Source organism: Pseudopipra pipra, chromosome Z, assembly GCF_036250125.1.
Source record: "Pseudopipra pipra isolate bDixPip1 chromosome Z, bDixPip1.hap1, whole genome shotgun sequence".
NCBI classification, from domain to species: Eukaryota; Metazoa; Chordata; class Aves; order Passeriformes; family Pipridae; genus Pseudopipra; species Pseudopipra pipra.
In genome coordinates this window covers 1,419,390-1,439,330 of record NC_087581.1, presented here as the reverse complement: position 1 = coordinate 1,439,330, position 19,941 = coordinate 1,419,390, and the positions used below count along the sequence as shown (strand labels likewise).

Here is a 19,941-nt window from a genome sequence, read left to right as displayed (position 1 = left end):
TACAAAACCACCTGAAATTGTTTAAGTGGGAATCTTACACACTGTCACATGCAAACAGCATGACTGCTAAATATATGTTATATTCATATAATCTATTCTATATTTATGTAACAACTCATTCCTATATACAATTTATGCATGTTTTATTTTTATATTTCTATGTATTTCAATAATTGAATAGTATATTTTTGTATATACATACTAAATATATAGATATAGTATACTTGGTCACATATATTTATATTATTAAATGTATTTATGTTTATATATTTTCTGTATAGTCACTATATTTTATTTATATTATGCAGTTTTTATATAATAAACACACACATCCACACACAGAACTAGTGAGTACCAAACAACTGTCAACTGCTGTGGTGCCTAAAAACATCTCCCATTCTTGGTGGAATTAATTTGATCCAGATTTTCCTTCCAGCTGAGAGTAAATTCTGCTGAAACCTCCCACATATCTACTTTTCCTTCTTTTGCAGATAAGGAAAAAATCTTTGCTCAAGGACATGATGTGGCTACCCCATTCCTAGAAGTGTTCAAGGCCAGGTTGGATGGGGCTTGGAGCAACCTGGTCTGGTGGAAGGTGTCCTGCCCATGGCAGGGCTGTGGAACTGGATGATCCTTAAGGTCCCTTCCAGCCCAAACCATTCCAGGATCCCATGATCTGATTTTTTTTCCTAAAAACCAAAACTCCCACTAGTCTCCCACACAGTATGTCCATAATTCATAACTGAAGTCCATTAACTACAAAACGTTCAGAAAGATTAAGAAACAGGTAAGAAAACAGGCTCAGTTTATGAATTGCTGGATGGCAATAAAACAACTTAAAGTCACCACATGAGGGCTCAGAGAGGATGTGGATCAGGTATTAGAGACCCCAAACAGAAAAAAAAAAAAGGACCATGACACAACTGCAGAGAAAGGAGACTATTAAATTTAAAAAGATTAAGTCTTTTCCAAATCAGGAAAGAAAAAGGTACATAAGCTTTGGCAAGTTCAGTGCTAAACCAGATTGAGTCAAGCCAAAAATAACCCGGGAACAGCTTGCTAAAGGTACGAAAATCAACAGTAAAAGCCTTTTTGAAGAATCTGAGGTAGACAGGTCCTCAGAGAAGCCAAGAAGCCATGGAGGTGTTAAGGGAGCACCTCGAGAAGGTTAGGCTCTGGCTAATTAACTACACTAGATCAACATTGGAAACAGGACTGGTGATCTCTCTTTCTTCCTTTCTTTCTCCCTCTCTTTAATCTCTCTCTCTTTTCCTCTTCCCTTTCACCCTACCCCTCTCATCAAACCCCACTGCTGTGTGCTCATATGGTAGGTCAGGGACTAACACACTGATTTCCAGGCCAAGTGTGTAATTTACTAATAAAACCCCATAAACTTTTGTGGACCCTCTGACTTTTGTCATTCCTTTTGATCACAAGCGTCCACGAGCCCTGGGTGCACCCTTACCTTTAAGGGTGGGAGATCACAGGCTCAAGGGGAGGCTGCCTTTGGAGTGCCAGCCTTCAAATGAAGGGTCAGCAGAAGATTTAGAGGAAATTCTGGATTTTTTAAGAAACGCAGCATTTTCAGATTGTCTCACAAGACTCAATACCCACATCAGAGCTTCAGCTGTGTCCCTGAAGTGATGCATGCCTTTACTTTTTACTGTTTACATTAATTTCACACGTAGGAATCCTCACTGCAGACACAATCACAGCTACGCCAAGCTCCTCTTCCTTGGGTTTAAGTAATTAAAAAAAGCATTAGCAGTTATAGAAACACCTGCCTCCACAGTAAGGAATGTCCCAATGCAGTTACAGCAGTAAAAGCTTCAGTTCTAACTCAAATACCTAAAATCAGTATGAATTTCCGTAAACATGCCTTACAAACTCAAGCAGAGGCCATGGACCTTGTTAGCTAGTTATTAATCACTATTTGAAACAAGCCCAAAAGAAAAAAAAAAAACCACAAAACAAAAGAAGATGCTGCTTAATTAATATACTTTTAAGCGAACACAGCATTAATTTGTTTGAGGAAGGCGTGAATTAAAGGACTCCAAAATACATTCAGAACAAATTGGAAAAACAAAATGTACAACATAATCCACTATTACATCCCAAGCTTTTATTTCCTCCTACACCTCTCATGCAGACGTAAGAGTTTAATGATAAGACACCCACACCCACACATGATTATAATTTATGGATCATGGACCACTTTTAATTCTAGTTAAAAGCATCTGGCATTCCAGCAGATTATAAAATCCCTTCCTACGCTTGGGAAAGCATACAATGACGATCCCATAACGGACACCACACTCCATAAGGAATGCTGTCTAGCACAACACCCACACTAACCAGACAGAACTATACATTTTAATTTATACAGCCATTACTCCTTTTCAAAGCTTGCCTCCTAAGGAGGATACAGGGACAGGGAAAGAGTCAGTTCTACACAACAAAAGGGATTTATTTGTACGTAAGGTGCAATAATTATTTAGTATTTATTTTCCATCTTTAGGAGTTGCATTGTGCTTGTTTCAAGTATGTGCCAAACCACAGCGAAAATTTAATTTAAAATTAATTAACTGGGGAGCTCTAAATATGTGCCGAAGCAAACTTTTACACAGTTTATATGCTTTACAAATTGACTTCTGCAATTTGCAAATATGCCAGTTCTTGACATACCAATGAGATGCTGAAATGACTTTTAAAAAATGACTCCAAATATCTGAGCATGCCATGAGTTTGAGCAGACTGGTGGTGTCTGTGGTGGGGAGAGAGAGTGCAAAACACAGAGGGGAAAAAAAGATGCTATTAAAAAGACAGGAAGAGAAACACTGTAAGAGTGATTGAGAACACATTATTTTCCAATACACAAACTGCAAAAGCTCACAAGGTTATTTTTTCTTCTTCCAGTGAAAATACTAGGAAGCCAAATGGCAAAGACAAACATTTTCTATTTAGCAAGGGCAAAAATTCCACAAGTAGCCACACATTATGTGACAAATCATTAACCTGACTAGACAAGCTACATAGGATTATGTTTAAAACACTTTAGTTGAGTATTCTAGAAAATACTACATTTTATTCTCTCTATACTGTTCTAAGTAAGTTTGCCTTCAGTTCTGAAAGGCTTTTACAAGTCGACAGAGTGCACCAAGGGAACAGGAAAACCGTGGAGGAAGAGACAAGACTAACAGCCTACTGCTTGTTTTCTTCATATCACTTGATGCACTGGTTTCGTAAACTTCCACAGCCCCAGGAGAGCCCATATTAAACATAACGCATTTTCTACTCATAAAGCAGCACCAGCACAAATGGCAAACACACCCAGACCAGCCACACAATAGTTTTCTCTGCATTTGTTCATTTTAATGCTGCAATTAAATCACTCGGCTGCACCAAGTGCTGTCACCAGGACTTTGTTTTGTGACTGCTACAGCAGTTCAAAATTGTTTGCTTGGGAAACAGTACAACTTCTGCAAAGCTTCAGAGTGTTTTAGAAATTGGGATAGGGAAAGTAAATATATCTCAGAAAGGGAAAAATTTACATAAATCTTCATTAATAAGCAATTTGAATCAATACAGTAATTATAACAAAAAAATGCAGTGACAGCAGCCACAGCAAGTTAAAAGGTTACAGAAAAATTAAACAGAACATTGGGCAAGAATAGGAACGTGGCTAATGAGCACATTTTCCATGTAGGCTAAGACTATTTCAGGACAACCTTCTTAATTGCAAAAATGTAAAATGCTGCACTTCCAATTGCATAAAGCCTTTACATAACAAGCAGTTCTCTAACCTAGATTACATGTGATTCCTGTCCAAGAACAACTGTGACAAAAATCAGAGGCTCTATAGCTTCTGTCCATCTCCTGGGCTGCTTGGACCTAGAAACAACAAACACCACCTCGAGGATGATGTTGTGCAGTAAATCCCTAATTTAACATTTTAAAGAAAAGACAGCACACAAAATCCCCAAACTGAACAACTGGAGAGGAGCTCACGAAGTACAAAGAAGCCTGAAACCAGTAAAGATTTATCCCTAATGAAGTGGTATTATGTTTAAGCATGCTAACAAACTCCATTCAATGATCACTGAACTACTCCTGAGATTAGCTGAAAGAGCAGACCTGCCACTAGACGTTGCTATGTGCAAATCTTAGATTTAATTTTGGGAGAAGATGCTCCAGGTGCTGTTTGAGAGAGACCTTGGAAGACCAACACTTCTTCCGAAAATGCCAATGGAAGAACACTTTGCCTCCTCTACCCTCTTGGTCAGAGTTAAGACAATTTGAAGAGGCTGAATAAAAGTCATCCCAAAAGCTTTCTCATTACAGTCATCTGATTCACTCTACCAAATGTTTGGCAACATAAAATCCACGGAGAACCACAAGTAAGGTCAGACTTGGTAGCAATGAAATCCCCTACCTATTCAAGAAAGGGAGGCGTAGTCCCAGGCTCACCATTATTCTGTTAAAGATTCTGCTTGATTGGGTAGTTTTTTTAATTCCAAAAAACTACTTCAGATTTCATAGAACCACAGAATTGTTATGGTTGGAAAGACCTCCTAGATCATCAAGTCCAACCATAAATTTGTTGCTATTCATTTGTTTTCTCGAGACTAAACAACTGGATCATTGAGGAAACTTAGAGATAACATATTTTACAGAATGCAGATACAGAAAGAATCCCAGAGTGGTTTGGGCTGGAAGGGACCTTAAAGACTACCTCATCCCACCCCTTGCCATGGGCAGGGACCCTTCCACTGGACCAGGTTGCTCCAAGCGCCGTCCAACCCAGCCTTGGACACTTCCAGGGTTTCTAAAGGTTAAATTTTTCTAATGTAAAACCAGTGCTTACACACTGACAACACACTCTGAGTGGCAGAGTAAAGCAAAGTTGGTTACTTCAGATGGAGCAGGTGAGGGTGCTGACAGTCCCCCAGGAAATGCAAGACTGAAGTTTCCTACTCCTTAATTCTCTAAAAGAAGAGAAAGAAGGGGAAAAAAACCAAAACCACAAAATACTAAAGAAAATGAAAAGCAAACTCCTGTGCAAGGCATGGCTGCTGTGCCCTTCCTAAAACCCTTCAGCCACAACACCAGCTGTGAGCATCCACCAGGACATCTCACCTGTGCAGACTCTGCCTGTGATGGACAGAAGTGACACAGGACAGTGATTACAGTCTCAGGGTGGAAAGACACTGGGTCTGATGCAGAACAGCCCTGTGCATCCCATTATAACCACTGTGTGTTCTAGGAATGGGGTTACTGATGAATTCTGCGTGTTTTAGGTGTACCCTCCTCAGGATCTGAAGTGCAAAGTAAGTCCAGGAAGCCAACCTTAAATACCTGATTGAAGCCTGATTAGAAAATGCCAGCTGAAGCCAATCTGAGAAAGTCTACTGATAAAGTCTTTCACCTTCCAGCACCCTGAAGACTTGCAGATTGCCCCAGATGCCTATTAAAACCCAAAGTCCTGTAACAGCTATTTAAAACAGAACCCATGTATGTGCTTGGCAGAAATAAATGGACTTATGCTGGCTGTGGATGTTAACTGCAGAATAAAATCAACTCAGTGTGAGGGGTTTGTGTGAACTAAGACCAAAAGGAAAGTAAAAATTCTCAGTTCAGACTAAAACTACAGGTCTGTGTATTTATCAGCTATAGTATCTCAAAATGCTGAGCAAAAATCCAAAATATTAACAGGAATGCTAAGAAATTCAGTCTTTTAACAAATAAGGAATTATTCCAGAGTTAGACTCATTCTAAAATTTTTCATTTAGACAGAAAGCCTTGTCCAAACCTTGTCCCGTTCCTGACCACAATTCTCTTATGAAACTTATTTTTAAATTTATTACCTACCCAATTCAGCAGAAGAGTGACAAGGTCTCAACTCTGTCATTATTAATATCCACAAAAAGAAGACAAGGTTTGGATCTCGGCCAAGAAAAATTTGTCCATTGAACTGCAGTATTTCCAGCAATAACAATCTAATTCAAACCTCACAAAATGCTCCAAAAGGAGTGAGAAAGAGGGCGATGCTTGGCACAAGGGAAGAAATACTGTCTAGAGACCAATCTGGAAAGGCCAAACATGAAAGCATTTGCTTAACATGCTAAATAAAAATAATGTGCAGGAGCCTCTCAGACCAACACGCTCTCCCCTCTGGCATGAGCAAGGCCCTAGTGATACTCCAACGAAGGAAGTTTTTTTACCATTACCTTCTGGATATACACTCACATCAGGAATGGGTTTACATCCACAGCTGTAAATTAGGCAGGAGTCTTCATGTCAGGCAGCCAAATCATACCTGGGTTAGAGATATCATCCTCCTCCCTACATCTACTCTGCCTTCCCAGCTCCATGACATCCCCATTCTTTCTGTTTGACAAGAGCAGAAGACAATATGGGAAACTCATGCAATAAGGGATTTCCTTCTGTGCCTTCCTCTCCAGCCTGTCATCTCTCTAGTCCTTCCCCTTACTTTACATGGCAAAAGAGATTCAGCTCTCAAGTTTGCAATGCTTTGTTTTATTAAACTGAAATATTTGTCGACAAAAGATTAAATGAATAAAGCTGTATCCCAGGTATGGTGCTAGTAACAGAATTTGTGGATCCCATTAATGTTCCCAGTAAAATGGTTAGAGAAAGCTTCCTGTGGGTGCTTAATTCCAAGTCTTTAAGCTCTCTCTTAAGGTTAAATCCTTGGATGGTTTGGGTAGCATGTGGATGGTGCCACACTGCTTACACATCCTTGTGTTATTCCAATTGCACTAACTGGTATAATGCAAAATTATAAAAAACCCTCATCATCACTATAACACCACTACAACAACTTTACAGCTACTCTTGTGAGACTCAGAGACCATCTCTTGTGGGCACCTTCAGGAATGGCACCATATATCACAGTCATCAGCAGAGCATCAGCAGAATCCAGCAAAATGCCATTTCTCCCCACTTGCTGCAGCCCCTGCCCCTGAGTCAGCAGCTGAGCATGCACAAAGCAGCACCTCACTTCAGTCTGAGACATGTCCCCTCACCTGTGGCAGTCACCATCAACCAGACACCAAGTGACAGGGCTTGGCAGCAGCTCTGGGCTTGGTGTACATTCAAAATACGAGTAAAAATCAAATTACTGAGAAGCGAGCAAAAATTCACTTTCCTCTAAGGATAGTAATTGAATTTCCATGTAATGCAGAAATTTATTTTTCAATAATGGAAATCCATTCTTTTCAACTAGGATGTCTATTCCTAGGTGTCACATTCTTTTCCTGTTAATAGTATTTTTCTTTCCCCAAAGTGACTCACTCTGGAAAATGCCACTCTCTTGAAAGAGAAAAATTGACAAACGAACCCAAGTGTCACAAAAATGAATGTTCATGCTCGATGCCACAACTACCACATACTGATAACTTAAACCTCAATCACAAAAGTTCCAAATTACTCAACAATAGTAACTGGCTTCAGGACAAGTAAAATCTGTAACTGTGAAAATAGTTTCTACTAATACACTGCTAAGCACATGATCTGCTTGGCTTTGCTCTGCTTTGGCTGGGAAGTCTTTCGCAGAAAGACGGAAAAAGTTTTTGATGGCTTAATCAAAAGGAAAAATAGCCATTTATCAGGTTATGTAAAAATCTCATACTTGTGTTGGAAACTACAAATTGGCAGAACACATTTAATTACCACTGGCTCTTCTAGAACGTTAGGTAAAAAATAACGATGGTATAATCGCATTAAGGGTTTGTCTTTGTTGGTTTAAGACAAAGATTTTAGTCAAAGGCCTCATTAAATCTTAGATCATTCTGTGCAGAGCTTAGCTCCTCCGTGGGTCTACAAAAACAAGGAAGTACAACTATAATCCACAGAAATAAAAGAAAGATGGAGAGACTTCCAAATTTTTTAGGTTTAAACATAGAGGAACATTTTCCCCTCTTGAACAAAAATTGTCCATTAGAAACTACAGCTCTTGAAATTAAATTATTTCTGAAATCAACCCTCAAAATCAGGACTTCAGTCCATACAGGCAATACTGTAAATATGTGCTCATAAGCACATTCCCAACAAGGCTCAAGAGAAAACATGCTCTGAGCCACAAACAGATAAGAGTGTGGCTCCATCAAGGTTGCAGTACCTCAAAATTACAAAATTAATTATAGCCAAGACTTTCGTGGTATGTCCCCTTATCACAGAATGGTTTGGATTGGAAGGGACCTTTTAGCCCATCTCATTCCAACATCCTGCCATGGCCAGGGACACTTTCCACTACACCAGGTTGCTCCAAGCCCCATCCAACCTGGCCTTGAACACTTCCAGGGATCATGGGGCTTCTCTTATCCTCCAAAATATTTTTGTCTCTCACTCTGCAAATTCAACACACTCCTTGCATTCTAACCACAATTAGAAAAATGCACACAACTGAATTAAAAACAATGCTGCATAGGAAAATAAAAACTCTAGTTCTGTGATACGGGTCAAGGACGAAAGTTTCTGTACAAATCTGCAAGACCACGATTTAGAACTGCAAACATCCTAATGCATACAAATATTTTCATTACAGATTAATCAGATTCAAGTGTTCCTCTGATTCTGAGTTTTGGTGCCAGTGGAAGTTTTGCTTTTGTAACACATTTATGTTTTCCTTCATATCCCTTAGAGACACAGCAAAAACCTACCACAGCCATCATCTCCTAAAAGCACAGCATTCCTTTGCACCATGTACATTGTATATGTATGTACAGTTATACCTCTTTCTACTCGTGTTAATGACTTGGTTATCAAGGTGGTTAATTATCCACCAACTTCTGGACGGGTACTTCACATTGGCAAGACAGGTACCATTTCCTGCAAGGAGAATTCTTGTCTCACAAGTACAGTGTTAAATAAGAGTTCATCAGCAAGCTCCTTATACAAACTATTCTTTATATCTAAGCATTGCAGTTGAGTAAACTGACATCACAGATCAAGGCTAGATTTGCACCCTAGATCTGAGCTGTTACGCAAATTAAAATATCTACTGCTAATTGGAAAACCGTAAGCTCTGCTGTAGGTGCAACAAGCATATTTGGGAAGTTCTCATGCGTCAATTTAAGGATTTAAAGATTTAATGCAATTAACAGGTAAGCAAACTCACTGCTCCTCTTGTCCACTGAAGTGGTAGATGTTGCCTCCCTCTCCCAACCACAACTGATTGCATCCCTAACTGTGGAAAGGTACTCTTCAGTTTTGCATTTTCAAAGGCTGCTTCAATTTATTTGAAGCTTTGAAGTAATTACTCTTCCTCTCTGATAAAAATCATTGAAAGGAGAATAAAACTGTTTCAGAACTTGACCTACTTTGATCATGACACAAAACTTCCACAACTGAAAGGTGCTGTTCCCATCAGTAGTTCTTTCTATGCCCAACATAATAGATATCATACGAATAAACTTCTCTTTCACTTTGAACGTGTCAAAAGATCTACCAGACTTCAGGAGTTAATTGAGGAATGGGTGAAAATACAGATTTTCCTTGCAGATGCACTAAAAAAAAAAAAATCTATCATTATTTATTTTGGGGAAGGAGCAGGAAGCTAAAGGTAAAAGAGAACAGGGAACAGAAAGCACACAGACACACTTTGATCTACCCCCCTTTCACCTATAATATAAAAACAGTAAAAATAAAATCATAAAGAAAAAATGCAAAATAATAGGCCACCTTCACAGAACTGGTACTCCAGCAGCCTACTGGAGGAAAAAAAACAAAACACCTAGAAAATGTAGATAGCTAATCAATATTTCCAGACAGGCAGTGCACAGCATTGCCTTTTCATTTCTTTAGCCTTTACACACAACAACCAATAAACAAAACCACGAAATTTAACTATTAAAAGGTGTCTCACACACCAGGCAAAGCAGCTCCCCTGCCCTGCTGAACATGGGCAATGGTTAATCTGAATGATCTGATGTCTGAACACTCCCACCCCAAAAGATGGCACAGACATCTGGCAGGACAATGAAGGGAAAACAGTTAACGTGTAATTTAATAACATGTAATTTATTAACAAATGCAGCTTTGGATGGATTTAACCCATTAGCAAACCTCAAAAACACATGGTAAGAAAGAACAGAAAGAATAGAATTTGTTGTGCTTTATCAGTGTTCCTCACCATGGCCTGAAATGCAGCTCAGTTTTTTCTGTCCCTTCACTTTCCAAGCCATCCAGGGGACCTGCCAGTAACCAGACATCAAGTGTAAACCATTCATAATGTGGCATCAGTGCATCTGGAACCCGACAGATCATCCTTTTTCCTGAACTACTGAACCATTTTCATGAGAAGATGTGTAGCAGAACACCCCAGTCTGAGCAGCTCACCGCAGATACTTTTAAAATTATGAAAAATAAATCCCTTACGGAGTTGTAACTCATAAGTGTTACTTTAATATCCCATATTACTGAAAAAAAACCCCATCCTTTGACTCCTGTATTAACCCTACATAGTCTGTATGTGCCATTCAGAAGGATGGCCACCAAAAACTCTAGCCCTAGTCATTGCAAGACACCAAGTTTTAAAATTTTATTTAATACATCGGCTTGCTTCTAAGTTTCCTTTAACAAGCAATTTCCCCTGAAGAATTAAAGAAAAATCATCTTTGAGCCAATAGGCTTTCTTTTTTTTTTCTTTTATAATGGGTTATTTGAAGCCGCTCAGGTTTTGGAATATCAGGATAAATGTCAGGGAGATAAATCACCAACACACCTCGTGAAACTTGCTGCAGCACTCCCAGTAAACAAGCTGGAGCATATGGTTACAATTAGGATTTGTATGACCACAGAAATCAGAAGCTCTAGTCATGAACCACAGCCTCACTGTGCTGTGTACTGACGGTCCCTACTCCAAGCAGCTGACAGGATACATACAGCAAAAGCAGAGCTCCCAACACTCCACAAGCCTGGACAGTGTGGGGCAGAAAACATAGAAAAGAGGCTTTACTGACTTTAAAAACACATAAGACTTGAGAATGTTTAGTATGAAATATTCAGACACTGTCATAAGGGTGGAGTGGTGGCAGACAAGGGTCCCCAGCAGCATCAGCCTCTCCAAAGGAAAAAAAACCCCTACGGATTCACAGAATCCCAGAGTGGTTCAGGCTGGAAGGGACCACAGCGGGTCACCTGGTCCCATCTCACTGCTTGAGCAGGGCCATCCCAGAGCACGTGGCACAGGATTGTGCTCAGAAGGTTCTGGAATATCCCCACTGAGAGAGACTCCACACCGTCTTTGGGCAACCTGTTCAGTGCTTGGTCACTGCCCAGCAAAGCAGTTCTTCCTCATGTTCAGGTGGAACTTCCTGGGCATCAGTTCCTGCCCGTTCCTCTTGTCCTATTGCTGAGCATCCCAGAGCAGAGCCTGGTCCATCATCTGACCCCTCCATTCAGGTACTTACAAGTTCACTGGAGACAATGGAAGACTTCCATGATCTATCAAGCCCAGGAACATACAGTATAAATTGCTCTTCTGGGAAAGAATGCTTTGTTATCACTGCCACCAATGCCTATGAAAAGAGCAGAGTTCACAGAGGAAAAGGTCTCTGCTACCTGTTCAGCTGGTTCTAATTAATGGTGGCTTACTATCAAAAACATGCTGGTGGAGCTAACAACACTGATCAACCATTTTATGTAATCCCAGAATGGTTTGGGTTGGAAGGGACTTTAAAGCTCATCCAATTCCACCCTCTGCCATGGGCAGGGACACCTTCCTCTATCCCAGGTTACTCCAAGCCACATCCAACCTGGACTTCAACACTTCCAGGGATTCAGGGGCAGACACAGAGCTTCTCTGGGCAACCTATGCCAGGGCCTCGTCACCCTCACAGACACCAATTCCTGCCCAACATCACATCCAACCCTGCCCTCTGACAGTGGGAAGCCATTCCCCCTTGTCCTGCTGTTCCAGGCCCTTGTCCCCAGTCCCTCTCCAGCTCTTCTGGAGCCCCTTTGGGCCCTGGAAGGGGCTCTCAGGTCTCCCTGGATCCTTCTCTTCTCCAAGTGAACCCCCCTAGCTCTCCCAGCCTGGCTCCAGAGCTCTGGAGGGCTCCAACCCTCAGAACATCATTATTTCTTATATAATTATACTACAACTCTTCTGGTTTCAGATCTCGGCAGTTGAAAAGCCCCAAGAGATTGGTGGAGCTAGAGCCAAATGCTACCTGAACTGCTGTTGCTGTATAACCATTCTATTTCCTCACATCATTCATAAACACAAAGATACATTAGATTTTAAAAAAAAACCAAAAAAACACAACACAGTGTATGTACATCAAAGGAAGTATCTAAGTGCTTCATGGTGAACACATCTATGGCCTGGAGGGATTTATACCAGAGGCAAGGTTTTTCTGTACTACTGTGGTTAAAGCAGAAGATGAGTTTTTCTCATGAAAACATGAATACTCTCCAAGGGGACACTGAGGCACAGCTCTGGAAGCAGTTCAACCCAACTCCAAACCAGCTGATGTGGCGCTCATAGCACCCAAGCACAGATTCTGGTCAGGATGGAGCTGCTCTGGCACTCAGTTTGCTGGGCAGCTTTTTCAGACTGACCCTGACACAGCTACACAACTATTAACACTCCACCACTTATCCTCGCAGAACATGTGCTTGAACTGCCGCCACTTGTTTTGTTCTGGGTCAGGCACATCTTCAGAGAAACTAAGAGAAAGGTTAAAGGTCTGGAAACCATCTAAATCCTCCCATCCAGGGAGGCAGAAATATCACAGGTATGGTGTCAAGAGGATGACGCTGTTACAGACTGTGAGAACAAGCAAGGACGAAGACGAACAGACAGAAGTGGGACAGAAAGCTCAGATCCACGTCTCCATTGTGGTGAGCATGAACAGACAATTAAACACTGACTAAGCACCAGAGACAGACAGGGCTGCAGCTATGGAGCAGATCATACACCCGATCTGTGGCACATCACGAAAAGGCTCTGGAAGGTACAAACAACCAGCCTGAAATATCTGTTAGCAGAAAAAAAGTTGGTGGAATCACATGAAATAACAGACACATTGCTGGTAGCTTTTTGTGTCTCTCTCCTTTGATGTATTTTCATCTAGATATTACAAATCAGGCTACATAAAATTGAAGGGAAAAAAATAACATAAAACACTAAATATTAATAAATAGTTTTCTTGTAAAGTTAAAGATTAATCTGCAAGTGCTCCTATTAACCAGAAAGTAGCACCAATAAAAACAGGAATAAGCTACAGTATATTTAAATCACAAATGTACAACACAGGTCAGATGCCTTCAAGTAGCCTAATGCTGAATAGCATAATGCAGAGTAAAGCATATAGTTGCATGATATAAAGCCATTAATGGCCAGGAATGTTTGTCTGGTTTCAACCAAAGACATGAGAAAACAAGTCATTATTGATCACTATACACAGAATTCTGCAATTAATGCTACAACAGTATATTTGTGGGCAGGTTAGTTATGATGAAGACTTAGGTGATTAATGAAGATGAATCTGGTTATTGCCTCTTCTTTAGTTCCTTACAGATTTAACATTGTGCCCATTACATCTGTAAAAACCCAAACAGCACAAACCAAGTCAATTAGATATTACTGTTGCAGTAACTCCTTAGTCCTGCAAGATGAATTAAAGTGTTTGGGGTATTTTTAATAGCAAAGTATAAACTGGATCAACTATTTAAAAGGAAACCATTTAAGTTGACTTCTTTTTCAATAGTCTTGGGCAGCATTAACATTTCCCTGTCTTAGCACATCATCTGTCTGGCAGTTCCTTGCTGTAACAAGGATTTTATTTTGCAAGCAATAAAATGACTAATTAAAAAAAATTTGCTTGTCCACAAAAAGTCAAGTTGGTTGACTGCAGACCATGAACTGGCATATGCTAATATTATTCAAGAAAGAAAGAAGAGGGCACTTAAAGCCCACAAAAATACTTTTTTTCGACAGTAAGTTGGTTCAATGTATGTTGTGAACCACAAAACGTGAATTTCTGGTTTCCAATAAATGACTTTCTAATATCTAACCTCTACTAGCATGCATGTTGATGTCATTTATGCCTTCACTATACTGTACCAAATCTAGTACTTGACAATTATTTTCACACCCAGAGAAAGACTTCAAAGACAAAACAAAGCTGACTTAGTAGAGAAGAATGTCCTCCAAGAAGTTACAAAAATTATATTCATTATCTTCCCCCTCCTTCCAAGCCCACAACTGCTCCTTTAACCACTGGAGGGTCATGGAATTGGCAACACGATGCTAACCCAGGTATTTTATATCCAGGATGGAGAAAGAAGCTTGCACACAGATAACCTGGACACAGTCAGTGGCCAAACCCAGGAGTAACTGGTGTGAGGATGTTGCTGTGTGGTTTCAGACTGAAGGAGGCTCATGAGAGGAAAAAAAAACAAGCTACGAAGGATGAGAAGCAGGAGAAGGTTAACTGTGGGAAAGGGTAAACTTCTGCTCATATTGTGTATAATTATCACTCCTGCTGAATCACAAGGAAGGAAAAGGGGGGTGGATTTAAAATATGGTGCTTATAAGAGTTTGTTGATCTCCTGCTGCTGTGTAAGCGACTACAAAACAGTCTTAACTTAATACATGGTCACACAGATGACTGTAGTATCAAGTTAAACAATGTAAAAGTACAATAATTATTTTAGGCCTCAAATTTCCATATGAAAAATAAATGTTTTTTTAAAACCGGCCTCCCAGCTCCCTTCATCCTAAGTAGATTTCAGTTAGGCTACTTCAGCAAACTTATTTTAAGCATTATGTGGTATTTAAAAAGCACTGAGCAACATAAAAATGAATTTTCAATTCTTCCATTCTTCTTTCAATCCTTATTCCATAAAGACTACAAAACACACAAAAATAACACAATACAGAAATTACATTGAAGTTTTCCACAGCTGTTCATTGCTCAAAATTTGCCTCTGTTCCATAGCAGACTACGAATTTGCTCTACTCTGATTTGTACTGCACTCTATCCATGTACCTGATCCTACATTATCCAGAGGATTGATTTGATATCATTCAGGGATTAGATGGGCAAATATGCCATTTACTTTACCAACTCTACTGTGTTGAAGTTTCACCTATAGTCCAACTTCATATACAGGCAAATAATATTTAAAAAAAAAAACAACATAAAAAATAATCAACCAACTGTTTGGGCACAGACAGAAAAAAAAAAAATCTCTATTTTCTAACAGGATGTGGTACTTATTTTTTCCCCTTTCCCAGGCAGGAAATTAGAAAGCTCTTCATAAAAGGCTGCTCCTCTCAAAGCTTTAAATGACTATACTTAATTTGCTGGGAGATGAGATGGCACTTCAGGTACTGCTGAAAGAAGCAAGAAAACAAGTGTAGGCGTACGCTGAGGGAGTTGTTAAGGGAATGGTTCAGGAGTGAAGGGGCTGGAAGTGTAGGAAGAGACAAGAACAGACGTAGGCTGAAACCTTAAGAGTTTGCATTAAGAAATGGAAACTTGAAATACAACAAGTAAAAAGTTATGGGGGATATGATATCGGAGGTGTCACAGAGGGAGGCTGGAGTCTGGCAGTATGGATGGACTTTACAAATCAATCAAGTAACCAGAAGAGGGGAAGGAAGCTGTTCTGCCTGTGGCAGCACTAAGGCAGAAAGACACTCAAGAGATCAGAATAATAACAACATGATCAGGTAGTAAGTAACAGGCATCAAAACACAGAGCAAGAACTGCAAAAACTACAAACCAGACACTGAAAACTGCTGCAGAAAAACAAGTTCAGTGCCATTTTCTCTTGCAATTGAAATGAAGGAAAACAATGCACTTGATGGAACTCTGGAATGAAAACACTGTAAGGAACAACTCGATTAATTTCGTCGTTGATTAAGCACACTGCAAACCAAGCATACTGCAAACCAAACGCTTTCTGTCGCGTTTATGTCACAAAGGCAACCCAAACACGCAGTCGTCTGCCCTGGAGACCAGGAGATGGTGTTCCAGCAGCACCGGGAGCCGCGTGTGACAGACGTGCTCTTTTACTGCCTCCGTGAGGAGAGCCCCGTGCACTGCCACGGACTGGGAAGTATTTTCTGGCAGACCACTTGCGGCCTGAACTTTAATATTCCCTCGGGACGCTGCCAGTGAATGGATTTCACAAAAGAGCAAAATAAATAGTATCGTTTTTAACAGCAGCTGACTTGCAAAGCGTTATTTAGTTTATCAGGGAGAAGGAAAATAACGTCTACCTTTACTGTTAGCACTGTATTATGTTTTATTCTTATTAGGTGGAAACAAAAAACCTTCACGAATAATTTTTATGTGTAATGCACACACCAGTAAAACACATCTGGTGTGGAGAAAAGAGCAACCACCAACCAAAAGAGAGTATATAGCATAACAAACATGATAAACTTTTTTCTGAACAAAGAATGGCAGCAAGTCTTTCCTATTTTTCAGGCAGTGCTTCTCTATAGCAAACAGTCGACACGTGAAAGGTCAGAACGTAGTCATACTAATCAGGAAAAAATATTAGTCAACTTACTGGGAAAGGCATTCACTAAAACATGTTACAAAAATTCCTATCTGGGTCGCTCCCTTACATCACAGAACCCCTCTTGGAGGGACCCCTTGAGACCACCTAGTCCAAGCAGAGCCACAGAGCAGGTCACCTCATCCACTGAGTAACTATAAAAAACAAAGCAAGCACATAAAACTATTTCTTCCAACATTTTAATTAATCGTAATCATGTGATTTATCAAATAGGGCACTACTCTGTTGGTTGAGGCTTTTCTAATATGTCAGTAAAAAAAACAAACAGGGACTAAGTGATCCTTTCACCATCTGCTGTCCTGCAGGTATAATTGCTTCAGATTCTAACACATCCTGAGGTCCAAGCAGGCCTGTGGACAGCTTTTCTACACTGGCACCACTTGCTGAAAAAGAAATGGGCTACAGGTGTGTTTGCAAGAGAGGTCACATAGAAGGCAATACCTCATATGGTCTGAAGCACAATTTATAGAAAATCAGACTCACTTGCCACCCCAGATGCAATTCCATAAAGCAATCCTCCTCCATCTGTTTGCTGCTGAAAGACGTGGGTCCCTGGAGGAGGGCTTCTCTCTTGTCTAATGAAATTATACAGCAAAGTTTTCACAAGTCTGCTGGTGTATGGGAGACTGGAAAGAGAAGGAAAAACAGCTTTAGTTGACTCGCAACTGACAAAGCCCAGGCAGGGTGCAAAGGCTGGAGTTTTGGCATTAAAGACAGTTAGTAACTCTCCCCCCGGGCTGACCAGACTGGAAAGGGAAAGAACACCAAGGTTTTGCCCATGCAAAGCTGCCCAGACTCCAGCAGGGCTCTGCAGGAGCACCTTCCCACAGCAGGGTCATGGAAACCACCTTTTGTTTTCTTTTTTCAATACCACTTTAAAATAAACCATTTAGTTTGTGGAATCATTGTATTCACTTACCTCAAAACACAACCAGAAAAATATTTATGCAAGGGAAAGAAACATTGTATTTGTTCAGTTTTCACTCCATGCTTTGGTTACACAGAACAGGTAACAACAGCATTTCTCCATGCCCACAATATTTCTGCCTGTGTGTGCAACTTGGACCAGTCTTCTCCAATCTAAAGGATTCTACAGTTCTATGAATTTGCAAAGACCAATGAAACAACCGACTTCATATCAGTGAATTTGACAAATGCACGTAAAATTTGTTGGGTTTAAGTATAAGTTTATAATATTTCCTAACAGAGGAGGATTTCCACAGAAGCAAACAAATAGTGTGATTTAGAGGTGAAAAGATAAGAGCTGTGTTAGGATGAACCCTCTAAACATCTGTAGAAGCCCAGAAGATAAGGGGTTAATGTGTATGTCCCAGACACCAATAGCTGGCTGTTGAACCAACCAAGGCTTTTTAGGAATCCCAGCCAAGGATTGTTGGTAACAACCCACGTGAGAAAGACCAGGATGTGGCTGGAGAAGGGGCCCTGTGGAGGGAGGGCAGCACACATGTCCCTGTCCTGGCTCCTGGAGATCAGCACGACACAGGGGCAGGAATGAGGCTGAGAAATGGGCACGGACTGTAGCGGGGGATCAAGACCACCCAAAGCCTCCAGCCCACTCCCAGAAAGGTCTGGAAGAACAGACTGCACACGAGAATTAATTTGCATGGGAGGGTAAAACTTAAAAGGTGCCACCAGGAAGTCCGGGTGGTGCTCCAGGACCTGGACATGCCATCAGCTGAATAGATACTGGAGCCAGGACTGGTGAACTCTCTTTCTCCCTTCATTTCTCTCTCCCCCTCTTTGATCCATCTCTCTGTCTCTCTGTCTCTCTTCTCCCCTCACCCCATCCTTTTATCCAAACCCATGTGCTCACACCAGGAGACCAGGGACTAAGCTTTGTGAGTTTTTGCAGACCCTCTGACTTTTGTTGTTCCTTTTGCCTATGAGCATCTACAAACCCTGGGTGCTTCCATCTCCTCAGGGGTGGGACACCACACCAGTACCCTTCCAACTCTTCACATTGCTCTGGGCTCCCAGGAACTGAATTCCCACCCCTCTTCCAGGGGCCAGGCACCTGCTAATCCCAAACCAGATCTCTCAGACCACACACTAACTCTTCTCTCAAACATTCCCCATTTCCCCCCAAACCCTCAATTCCTTCAGTCCAGAGATTTAAGTGTCACCAGACCCCACACATCCTGAGGCTCTGCCTCTACCCTGCTGATGTTTCATGTTTGTCTGTCCCATGCTCCAAGCTGAGCCCCCTTCCTTTCATGTCACCCCAGAGCAGTATCTCCCTTTTACGTGTAGTAGTAACTTCAGAAAACAAGATAACAAATATATTCATCAAAAATCTGCCCACATGGAACTTAAAGTTGAAAGAGGATGAATGGGAGCCTAAAATGCATATAAGTCACTGTGACAAAGCATTTAAACACAACCACCAACTTGCCAGAACAAGTGGTATTACTCACACAACTGAGTTTACCACCTGCCAAGTGCTCAGCATAGCACACATTTGCATCTTTCCTTTTTATTTGTATGGCAAGAAGGCTCTAGCACTTCTGAGGTACATGGGTTCTCTAGGTTGCAGTGTTACAGGAAAAGCCCCAGAGCTGAATCAAAAAAAAGAACCATCCTGAAAAGGAAATGCTGTTTTAAGTTAATGGAATTACCCTCAAAAACAGAAATTATTTCCAAAATAGTTTTACTGAAGTCTGGGCTGCGAGATTTAAACCTGAAACCCTCCAACAGCCTTTACAAGTGTTTGCTTTCGTGTTCTCTTTTCTTTTCAGCAGAACAAGTCTTCTATCAAAATTTATTTTTGCTGCCTTTTGTTTCCAGGTACAAACAACCTAAACAAGTGACCAGAAGCATTTGCTCTGCCATCAGGCACCACACCAGAGCAGGACATACCATCGACCACGCATCAGGTATCTGTGGATGATGCTCTCTCGCAGAATCTCTTTGTGGAATAACTGGCAGGAGAGGAAGACGATGAGAGTTGTCACAGCTTCCAGAGAAATACTGTATGTAATGTCTCTGCAGGAAAAAGGGAAAATTTGCAGAGATTAATCTGTTGGGTTTGTTTACAAGCTGACTTCCAAGAACACTGGGTAGCTTCACCTGAAGTTATAGACTGTGTAGCACAGAGAGTGTCAATTGGGAACATGTAAACAACAAATTCAAGAAACCCAGAACAACTTCATACCAAAACAGGGTTGTTTTTCTCAGACATAAGTATTTTTTTTATATGCCAAAAGAAAAAACAACGTAAAAACACTGAGGTATTGCCCAGAACACTAGAGTTGCAATTTTCAGAGTACATTTCTACCTAAAAATAATAAATATCTCTCAAGAGTGCATCCTTTGTCCTGTTAAACAAAATTGTCACAAAACTATTAAGCAAAGTCAGGG

At 40.7% G+C, this 19,941-nt stretch overlaps 1 protein-coding gene and 1 long non-coding RNA gene across 4 annotated transcripts in view; one reads left to right on the top strand and one right to left on the bottom strand.

Moving 5' to 3' along the window:
• The window catches only part of DYM (dymeclin), a 215,577-nt gene that overhangs the window by 153,512 nt on the left and 42,124 nt on the right, over positions 1–19,941 (bottom strand). For all 3 annotated transcript variants that reach the window (XM_064641807.1, XM_064641809.1, XM_064641808.1), the window contains exons 7-8: positions 19,441–19,566; positions 17,047–17,189 (exon numbers count right to left, since the gene is read on the bottom strand). In XM_064641807.1, coding sequence (XP_064497877.1) covers positions 17,047–17,189; positions 19,441–19,566 — 269 coding nt within the window. The remainder of the gene's footprint in view (positions 1–17,046; positions 17,190–19,440; positions 19,567–19,941) is intronic.
• On the top strand, positions 9,005–10,408 carry LOC135407124 (uncharacterized). Its single transcript, XR_010426710.1, has 2 exons — positions 9,005–9,125; positions 10,202–10,408. It is a non-coding gene; the product is annotated as an uncharacterized LOC135407124 (long non-coding RNA).